Source organism: Cololabis saira, chromosome 4, assembly GCF_033807715.1.
Source record: "Cololabis saira isolate AMF1-May2022 chromosome 4, fColSai1.1, whole genome shotgun sequence".
Classification (NCBI taxonomy): Eukaryota; Metazoa; Chordata; class Actinopteri; order Beloniformes; family Belonidae; genus Cololabis; species Cololabis saira.
Genome location: NC_084590.1, coordinates 8,082,771 through 8,093,786, shown reverse-complemented (window position 1 = coordinate 8,093,786; position 11,016 = coordinate 8,082,771). Strand labels below are relative to the sequence as shown.

The 11,016-nt window shown below is 40.6% G+C and overlaps 1 protein-coding gene across 1 annotated transcript; it reads right to left on the bottom strand.

Moving 5' to 3' along the window:
* Positions 1 to 3,544: 3,544 nt before the first annotated feature.
* Positions 3,545 to 10,674, bottom strand: mrps23 (mitochondrial ribosomal protein S23). Its single transcript, XM_061720180.1, has 5 exons — positions 10,524 to 10,674; positions 8,864 to 9,043; positions 5,915 to 5,992; positions 5,020 to 5,143; positions 3,545 to 3,912 (listed from the first exon to the last, which is right to left on the bottom strand). Exons 1-5 carry the CDS (start codon positions 10,565 to 10,567, stop codon positions 3,826 to 3,828), a joined length of 513 nt encoding a protein of 170 aa, XP_061576164.1. The 5' UTR covers positions 10,568 to 10,674; the 3' UTR covers positions 3,545 to 3,825.
* Positions 10,675 to 11,016: the final 342 nt, after the last annotated feature.

Genomic DNA, 11,016 nt, shown 5'->3' with positions numbered 1-11,016 from the left:
GGGGAAAACAGCTAAATCAGAGAGGCAAGGCAAGTTTATTTGTACAGCAGAATTCAACACAAGGTAATTCAAAGTGAATTACATCATCATTAAAAGCGGCAAGACACGTTCCATCAATTTAGTCCTGAATCTTGGTTTAAAAAAAATCTCAGTTCCTTTTAAGTTATACTTGCTTTCTCTTTTTTCAAATCTTTTCTGAATGTTTATTGGTAAAAAAATGTATGAGCTTTAAAAAACTTAAACATAATTTGGAGAATACTATAATCTACTAATTCATGGAATTTCAACAATTTTAACTGAAGGAATAATGGATTTGTTGTATCTCTATCTCTATCGTTTTCTACTGATTATTCTTATGGCTCTTTTTTGCAAAATGAAAATTGACTGAATGTGTGTTTTACAGGAATTTCCCCAAACTTCAACACAGTAGGTCAGATATGGAACAATCAGAGTGTTATATAAAATGTACAATGCTTTGTTGTCCAATGAATCCTTTACTTTGTGTAACAGAGAAATTGTTGATATTTTTATCTTTGTATAATGTATATGTGATTTCCAATTCAAATTCTCATCCAGCATGACACCCAAAAACTTGGTTTCCCTTACTCTATTAATTTCAATACCATCTATATTAATTGATTTATTTGTTATTTAAAACATAAATAACAAATAAAATGAAATAAAATGATGAGAAAAGAGGTAAAATAATAAAAAGCACAAGTTGTTAAACAGTAAGGGCAGTAGAGTACAGCAGGTTCATCTCATTCTTAAAATGGCAAGAATTACGTTTCTATACGGTCAAAACGTACAAAGACCGGATCAAATACAGTATTACAAAAGTAATCTGTAACAATACAGTGAATTAAACCAATTTGACAATTCTACGTCACAATGCCTGCATTCAGGGCTTATCCATAACTTCGCGCGGTTTTCAAAAAGTATTGAATTTAAGAGTACGCTTAAATGTGCAATGTAAACAAATAAAATGAAATAAAATGATAAGAAAAGAGGTAAAATAATAAAAAGCACAAGTTGTTAAAAGTAAGGGCAGCGGAGTACAGCAGGTAAGTATTTAATTTAACATTAATGTTTTTAGGCCTGATTTACAGGAGCTGACAGTTGGAGCAGACCTCAGGTCTCAGGCACTACAGAGATGGCTCAAATAGATGTGACCAAAAAAGGTGTAGGCTGAAGCATGAGCTGGTGATGCCTACCCTATTATCATACAATCAATACTAGACAATGTTTTTTGCTGGCACAAAAACCACATCTGGGGAGTCTAGGATACTTAAAATGTGAAGATATTGTGACTTCATGCTATTAAGGGTTCATTTAGACAATGAATATTGTTAGGAGATCAAACATCTCAAAAGAGCAAAGTTAAAATAAGTTAGGTTTACTACTAGGGTTGCCAACCGTCCCTTTAAAAAACGGAATCGTCCGGTATTTATAAACTAAAGTACGTGCCCCGGGACACACTTTGTCCCGTATTACTGTGAGAGTCAAAAAATAGTCATAAAAAAATGCCAATGGAAAATGGCATTGAGCTGTTGAGTTCATAAATTATTTTGTTCTGTTGTTTACAAGTTTTATACAGACTTTGTTTGCACTTTTGTTATTGCACTATTACAGGATGGACATTCTGCTTTCTTTCAATTGTTTTATATAAATGTATGCAATTTTAAGTTAAGCAGGACAGGTTTCTGTTTAACAAAGATACTTATTTTATTCAGTTCTGTAGCACGGCTAGTGCTACGGGGTCCGACCGACAGGATAGAGAGGACACGGAGTTTAGTGCAGAACCCTTTATTTGTCACCAACCACTCTCACACGTGCCCAAGCACCTTCTCCCACGACCAGCAGCAGCTTCTCCGACTCTCTTGCTGCTGTCCAGCCCTGCCTTATAAGGCAGGAAGGGGGAGAGGCTGATGGGACACACCTGTGTCCCATCAGCCTGATTGGCTGCAGCTCCTCCACCCTGCCACAAGTTAATTTTGTTATTTTTTGTACTAAAGTGAATTGCTGGATAATAATTTGTTTTCCATGTGTTCATGGCATTAAAAAATATGCATCAAATTCCGTTCAGGTTCGAGTCAAATAGTTAAAAAGTCGTTTCACTCACAAAAAAAGGGGCTAAAAAAATTCACGTCGTCAGGAAGGGTGAAGGCAATCGGGTTGGCCGGCCCTGCAGATGAGGTGTCCCTTATTTATCTTTCAGGGAGTTGGCAACACTAAATACTTCAAATGTGAAGATATTGTTACGTCATACAATTAAGGGTTCATTCAGACAATGGATATTGTTAGGAGACCAAACATCTCAAAAGAATAAAGTTAAAATAAGTCGGGTTTACTACAGCGAACGTCGAGAACGATTCCAAGCTTTACTGGTGGAGAACAAGGTTCTAGATCAGTCCAGAAATGCACCTTTTAAACAGCCTTGAAACAGGTTTCATGCTGGTCCGTCTGGAGGACGACTGTTGTGATGGGTTTCCATGACAACAGAGAGTATGTTACATGCGGAAGCAGTAGATAAACTTTTCAAAGACAGGGCCTCATGATCAAAACGTGCGTGGATTTCAACGTGAATCCGTGTGTGGAATTTTCACGTACTGAAAAAAAATCCAGATGTTCAAAACTGTGCGTTCGCCCAAATCCACACAGGTTTCTTTGAACATCACAATCAGCGTGGATTTGAGCGCACATGCAGGAGCACAAAACTCTGCCATGTCTCCTCCCTCATGTACATATATTTGAATATGATAATGACGAGAATTATCCATTAAAAACCGCTCATCCCAACAAGGAACTTGCAAAAACAAGTAAAACAAATTAAAAAAAAACATCGGCTGTGAGCTGGAGACAGTCTTGTCAAAAGTTGAGGCTGGAAAAAATAATTTATTTGGGGGCATTTCTTCCGATTTAAGCTGCAATGGATTATGGGTATTGTTGTTCTTTGCTTTGTGTTGCGTTCCATGAAGAGTTGTGGTTTTTATTATGATCGTACGGGTTTATGAATGTTTATGGGCAGCGTTAGTGCATCATTACACTCTGCTTTTCTTGTTTGTATTTTAAGAACCGACACCAGAACTTAAATTGGTGGATGAAAAACGGCTCCTCGTTCCGCTTTATTGTCACGCGTATTATATACTGACAGATTAAGACCAATGTACACGTTTATTGAGTTTTACACATTGTGGATGTCCGCGATCACCTCTCTCATAAGTATTTAGTTGTCTTTGAAACTGCGCTCTATAAAGCTCAAAAGGAGGACAAACCCGCAAACTATGACTATACTATTTTTGGACCAGTATACTTTGATGTCTAGTAATGTACATTTTCAGGACTTAAAACAAAACTGAAAGGACATTCATTTTCATTTATTTGAATATTGCTGTACCGTTTTATCTACTTGTCCTTTCCAAATAAAGAAACAATTAAAAAAACAAAACACAAAGTTCTCCATGTCTGATGGGGTCATGGTCATGAGCATGTTTAATCAGCTTCACTGACTCATGACTTATGTGATTAAAAACATACCAGTGAGTCTTTGTTTCATGACTTTATTTGTCAGAAGTAAAAATTTTCCATCAAGTGTTCATAAGATAAAACCACAACAAACCGGTCAGGATACCCTGCAGTTCCAGGTTTGAACAACGGCGGGCCCTTGGGGGGCGGGGCCTACAGACCAGGGGCGGGGCGTGCAGACCAGGGGGCGTGTCCTGTCGGCCAGAAGTTTCCAGAGGATGTTTCTAGGGAGCAGCTCCACTCCAGGCCCCCACCACCGTGATGCAGCGGTAGTGGGGGCCTGGACTCTCCACCGGTCCATCACTTCTGCTGAGAGTCGGCTGGACTCTGCTCAGCCGCCACGTCTGAGGGGTTCAGCTCCAACGCCGGCTCCCTGGACTCCTCCACCTGCACAGGAGAAGCATTTTTAGGAGGACGTGTCGAATGCTGTTTGGTAAGCTGCAGAGAAGGAGCGAGGACCAACGCTGGAGGACGAGCCCAGAGCCACCCAAGGCATAAGTGAACTAAGCGGCTGCTTAGGGCCCCGTGACCACTAGGGAGCCCCCAAGAATTAAAAAAAAATATATATATATATATATTTTTTTTTTATATCTGAGTGATGATTCATACATTATCAAAGCTATGTTATTGTAAAAAAAAATGTTTTTATATTATTACATAAACAATATTATGTTAGCAGACTAGAGTAGATACTGCTGGTGTACTGACTGCTGCCTCTCGGCCCTATTTGTTTGATTTTATTTGTTTATTCTATTAAATAATGTCTGTTTTTGTACATTTGAATTTATTCTTATATGGAGAACATATTGACAAGATGCTGTTTATCTAAGTTGAGTGATTTTAATTATAGTTGTAGTTTTTGTAGTACTTTGTTGTTGCACTTAATTGTTGTTGTTCCACTTCAAATTGCTGCTGCAGTTTATTTAAAACCAAAAATAAAGTAGATAACGTGTTTACAGTAAATGGTTTATGAATGATCTATTTGATTATTTTGTTTCTTTTAGTAGCCTACACTGTAGATGACACTCAGTATCACTTAGTACTTTATCACGTTAAATATTAAGTGTAAATCAACCCCAGGCCGCTCTTGTAGCTGAATTTGCTCAGATTAAAAACCATAGATGGTAAAAACCTGCCAGGCTGACAGTAGGATGATGGAAACAACTCTGCTGCAACTGTGCAGCTCTCTGACCTTTGACCTGTTGCTTCTCTGTGTGGCCAGTAGCTGAATTTGTAAAATATGAATTGAAAGATTTTTCTGCAAGTTTGTTAATCTGTTGTTGCTTCCATGGTCTTAATCACTGTGGATTACAATCTAACTACAACCAAAAGTTCTTACATCTAGTTTTACAAGTGTATTTGTAATGACAGGGAGGAACATGAAATAAGTTTATAGTGGGTGTGTGAATGAACAATAATCAGTATTATTGGTAGTGGAGGCTTGGGCCGGCCCTGGATGAGCCCTCCAGGTCAGCTGGCTGTGGTGGCTCTTACAGGAAGTGCTGTTCTCCTCTTCAGGACCACCCCCTCTGCCAGCAGAGCCTTGGCCGTCTCCAGGAACAGAACCTGCTGGTCCAGGTCGCTCTGCTTCTCCAGCTCCGTGTACTTATTAACAAACCTGCAGGACCAGAACAGCAGAAGATGAGGAGGTTCATGAACAACCCAACAGTCATCATTCCACACCGAGCTTCCTCCCCAAGACTAACTGGGAAACATGGCCTCAGATTCACAACCCTGGATTAAGAGTCGTAAAGAAATTCAATACTGTATTGACCCGAATATAAGATGGTGTTTTTTGCATAAGACTGAAAAAGTGGGAGTCGTTTTACATTCGGGGTCTAGACGTTACACCCATTCACAACGCTAGATGGCGCCAGATATCTCTAAAGCGAATGCTGAAATTAACTCCCCAGGCCAAAGCCAACCCCTGTCACGAAGAAGAAAAATAAAAAAATAGAGATAAGAAAGAAAAGAAGAAAATAAGAGAAGAGATAACAGAAAATGGAGAAACGTAGCGACAATCTGGAGAAAAGTGGGTGGAAAATCGGCAGGTAAACCGGCAGCTGAGGAGAAGTTATGATGCAAACTTCAAGATGATGATTCTAATGAGGCAAAATAACATGCTTTTCTCTAGAATATCTTGTTATAATCATTTGTTTCAGATTTACTGTAATTATTTTCTGTCTAAAAATTGAATTTGGTGTTCAAAAAAAGAGGGGGTCGTCTCATAATCAGGGCCCGATAATGACGTATCAATACCTGAAGCTCTGGTTGGAGAAGACCTACTGAGGTGGCCTGAGGTCACGGTTCTGGCTAAAACCTAAATACCCACAGGAACCCTTCAACCCCACATTTTCACAAGCAAAAACGTCATCTTGGTCTAACACACCTCTGACACGTGGACACGAAGTTGGACCTGGAGAGATCGAAAGGCCGAGGACCCGTCCCGTACTGCTCGTAGAACCTCCTGAAACAGAAGATCAGAGATGAGAAGAGATACATAAGAGATGTGGTCAGGCCTGTGTTGAAAAAAAAAAAATAAAATACATTTTCCGATTCTAAATCTATTCTCATAATAATTCCTAAAAATTGATTCGTATGTCTAAGGATCGTTTTTTTTTTTTTTCATCATTACATTACAACTTTTGGTATTTTTGTGTTTATGCCCAAAAAAGCATGTTTTGTTGGACACTATGTTTTTGCCTTAAAATATTTTTAAAGGTATGAAAACATGAAAGTTTTCAGTTATAATTGCATCAATTGTTTATATTTCATTACTTTATATACTGTCTTGGGGTTACATTTGCATAAAATGCTTAAAAACCAAATTCTCAAAAATAAAAAAACCGAAAAAGACCAAAAATGGAAAAAAATAAAAACTGGGAATCTGGGAAAGAATAAAACCGATTTCATCCGTCTCTGTTTGCTGCCCTGGATCTGTTTGATAATTCTGACCCACACGATTTTTCTTCTGTTTCTGAAAGCAGTTCTATCAGCATTCTGGGAGCTGATTGGTCCTTACAGCATCATTAGCTGCCAATACTTGCTGTTTAATCTAAACATAATACTAGTATCAATATGTTGCATAACCACAGTCATATAATGCATGCAACAGCTAAAAAAGTTTTAATAACACTAACCCAAATCATTATCGGAATCAAATCAGATCGAATCAAATCTTGATAATCGATTGTGAATCTTAAGAATCGGAATCGATTCTTGACATTTGAATGGATCCCCAGCCCTGAATGTGGTGCTTCCTAGAGATCACAACCTTTATTCCGGGCATCACAATCACATTCTGAACTCCAAAACATACGGGGACATAAGAGTTCTCAAACTCAAAAACCGGGGTTGTCCTGACCCTGATCTCAAGTATGGGATCAGTGTTGATAGACACGGGTTTTGGTCCAATGAGCTGTTCTGATCAGCCACAGCAAACACAGCTGGACGCGAGCAGAACAGTCCCAACGTCGAAATATTTGAACCAGAAACAAGGAGGTCCAACAGCTGCGTGTAACATCTGCAGCAGAGCTGCGTCCAAGACGACCTACATCACAACGCTCCCGAATGCTGCTTCTGTCTATCCGTCCAAGTGGTAAACTGGTGTTTCCTCTGCAGGGTAGCTGGACTCTCTAATGGCGCTTTTCCACTAGTACCTACTCGGCTCTACCCCTGGTTTCTTTTCCATAACAATTCAGCACCTGGAGCAGAAGTAGGAGGTTGGAGTGAAGCTGCTGTGACGTATTTGATTGTGTATCTAAAGGAAGAAGACAACAACACTAAAGATGTAGAACCTGGAGGAGATGATAGATGTGCTGCTGGATCTGTGGCTTGTGTTTGATATCAAGTTAAAAAATGAGAGAGAGAGAAGATTCAAGCGGCGACGCTTTTTTTTTTGTTTGTCTCTGCGCTGCTGAAAAGTCATCTGGAGCCGTGAGCAGCTATGAAGAGACAGAGCTCCTGGTAGATCTGGTCGTTCCTTATCTCCGTCTAGATCCCTTTTTAATTCTCTCCTCAGCACCAGGTTTATGAACATCTGACCCTCAGAGTTGGATCATGAAACAGACTTTTGCTGCTGTTGCTGGTTGAATAAAAAATAAGAATCCGTCAGAGTCTCTTTCTCTGATTTCCTCCTCCTGACTCAGACGTCTGACTCCAACCCCCCGACCAATCAGTGGCCTGTAGTGTGATGATGTCAGATACAGCTGACTCAGCCGCTTAGAACCTCAGCAGAATAGTTACAGAAAAGTACCTACTCGGTACGTTAGACCCTTGGTGGAAAAGAACCAAACCGAGTGGAGGAGAGTCGGGCTGAGTAGGTACTAGTGGAAAAGCGCCATAACCGTGTATGAAATTCTCCCACTGGCCAAGTACAACAAACCAGAAGGACGTATGGATGCGAGCCAGCAACGTTCCTTCAATCACTGGAGAAGAAAGTACCGTATTTTCTGGACTATAAGCAGCTACTTCTTTCATAGATTTTCAACCGTGCAGCTTATACAAAGGTGCGGCCAGGGCCGCCGCAAGGGGTGTGCGAACCGTGCGACTGCACGGGGCCTCGCGCTATGGGCCGTTTTTTTTTTTTTTTTTTCAAAAAAAAATTTTTTTCAATTTTTTTTTCTTCGTTTTTTACCTTATAAATATCAACAGTCACGTTCCATTACAGACCTAAATGTGTACTAGTCTGTTTATATCAATAAATATATGTGCAATGATGCGCGTGTCTGTTGTTCAATACAACTGATCAGACCAAGCGCAGACACAAGCTGCTCTGATCCAGACGGTGGAGTTGGAACAAACTGTTAAACAATATCGAGAGAACGAGACAGATTCAGGAAATTTCCATCAGAGGATGAAAAAAGAAAAAAAACTAAAGAAAATGGAAGAGTTTAATGCCTCTCTGAAAGGCTCGTTTGATAAATTTGTTACAAAAATCACCGATCAAGCCGGGTCTCAAGTAGCCGCGGGGCCCCGCGCCGAGACAAGCCCAGATGATGATGAGGCAGGGGAAGGTATCCAGTATTTTGCTAATTGTAGAGTTAAAATTGCGCATATAGACACCCGATCCGACCCGAAAAACCCCCAAAATTTTGCGTGCGCTCGCCACGCTCACGCGCTTTTTTTTTTTTTTTTTTTATAAATCGACCGGTTGCGGCTTGTATGCAGGTGCGGCTTATAGTCCAGAAAATATGGTAACCTCCTTAGACTCGTCGTGGCAACAGAAGTCAACATTATGAAGACGTCGTCGAATCGTTTAGACGCGTGACCGGGAACACGTCGGTTCCCCGTCCCGAATGGGGACCAGGAACACGCTGGTGTGGAGGTGGTGACTCACGCTCTGACTGCGTCCTCCCGGTAGAAGATCTCCGGGACGTTCTCCAGCCTGCTGGGCAGGGGTCTGCCGAGGGGCCGGACGTGGACGGGGTCCCTCTTGGGAGGAAAGGCCTCGTAGACGTCGTACCACAGGGGTTTCTGGGACCGCTTCATCACTCCGGAGCGCATCAGGTCTCGAACCCTGGAGGTCACACCCACACATGCTTTATCATCTCCACAAACATCTCATACGTCACCTGCTGCAGTTTTGGCAGACACAGTTATAGAAGGTTTCAGCTGTGACAGGAAGTGGATCAGAGTTCTGAGACACACCAGAATCAGACTAAATGAATCAATGACGGAGAAGCTCTTCACTTAAAATTAAAGATGTGATGCTGGAATCACTTTACACCTCCTGTTCCTCACGGGAACCGTACAAACCAGGAACTCAGGAACAGTTCCTCTACTGATCACTAGTCTGGATCCTGCATGGTGCGGTTCTTCTGCCAATCATCACACTCTAGTGGTCTGTGGAGGAACCGGACCTCTCAACCAGGGGTCACCAACCCTTTAGACGTGGCCCTGCATCAACACACCTGATTCTAATTAATGGTCCTCATGAGCTTGGAATCAACAGGGTTCCTACACATTTTTCAAGGTCAAATTCAAGCACTTTCAAGGGTCATTTTCAAAATCTTCAAACACCTTATCGCTGGGGTAAAATATCTACAGGAATATATATATATATATATATATATTCACAGTTATTTTGTCCGCTTTTTATCACAATTATGTACATTGTATCGTGCTGTAAACATCTAGTTATGTTTCATCTTACTGATTTTATTTCTCCTTGTAATAACTAAACTATACAGTCTGATCCCAATTTTGTGAAAGACAGAGTTATAATTTCAAGCACTTAAACTAAAATTCAAGCACTTTTCAGGCCTTGAAAACACAACATTGAAATTCAAGCACTTTCAAGATTTTTTTTTTTAACTTGTCTGCAAATATATTAATGGTTACAGGACTGTCTCAGAAAATTTAAATATTGTGATTTTCTGTAATGCAATTACAAAAACAAAAATGTCATACATTCTGGATTCATTACAAATCAACTGAAATATTGCAAGCCTTTTATTATTTTAATATTGCTGATCATGGCTTACAGTTTAAGAAAACTCAAATATTCTATCTAAAAAAATTAGAATATTCTGGGAATCTTAATCTTAAACTGTAAACCAGTTGATTCAGTTGATTTGTATTGAATCCAGAATGTATGACATTTTAGTTTTTTTTAAATTGCATTGCAAAAAATAAAGAACTTCATCACAATATTCTAATTTTCTGAGACAGTCCTGTACACAAATACAAATCCCCTTTTTCCAGGATTTCCAGCCCCCGTAGTAACCCTGAATCAAGGTCTCTAAATCTCTGTTGTGACACAGGTACTTGTATCACGGTGTGATGAAGCAGCCGGGACACATGCTGGATAGTGATCTGGAGGACCAGGGTTGGGAAACACTGCTCTAAAACCGACCTGCTCCACACGTCCAGAACCTAAAACCCGTCCAGAACCTAAAACACGTCCAGAACTTAAAACCCGTCCAGAACCTAAAACCCGTCCAGAACTTAAAACCCGTCCAGAACCTAAAACCCGTCCAGAACCCCCCCACACTGACCTTGTGAAGACGGTTCCGACCCTCTCCAGTCTGCTGCCCGCCATGGTGTCAGTCCTGTATCCTCCCCCTCGTCCTCGCCGTCTGCTTCTTCTTCTTCCTCTTGTTCGCCGGCTCGGCGTCTTCTTCGTGAGTTCTCTCCGGCAGCCTATGCAGCCGCGCTACCGCCCCCTCCTGGCGGGGATTAGAACCGACCTGAATCTAGAATGAATGGACTGGACAGCGTTGATCCTGGGTGTTGTCATCTGAGATCAGAACGACAGTAATACTAGGCTTCTGTAGACTTTCACGTACAATTTAACCCGATTACCACAGAGTTCTAGGTTTTTCTACAACCTGACGTATTTAAGTCAAAGCTAGAGTTGCCAACTGTCCCATATTTATAAACTAAGGTACACACTTTGTCCCGTATTACTGTGAGAGTCAAAAAATAGTCATAAAATGCCAATGGAAAATGGCACTGAGCTGTTGAGTTCATAAATTATTTTTTTCTGTT

Bases quoted from the DNA above. Each gene is read 5' to 3' on its own strand.
- mrps23 (XM_061720180.1), bottom strand. From the start codon at position 10,567: ATGGCGGGCAGCAGACTGGAGAGGGTCGGAACCGTCTTCACAAG. The intron at 5,144-5,914 runs GTGTGTTAGACC...CTGGTCCTGCAG, and splicing joins TTCGTGTCCACGTGTCAGAG to GTTTGTTAATAAGTACACGG. The intron at 3,913-5,019 runs GTAAGAGCCACC...TCTCCTGTGCAG, and splicing joins AGAGGAGAACAGCACTTCCT to GTGGAGGAGTCCAGGGAGCC.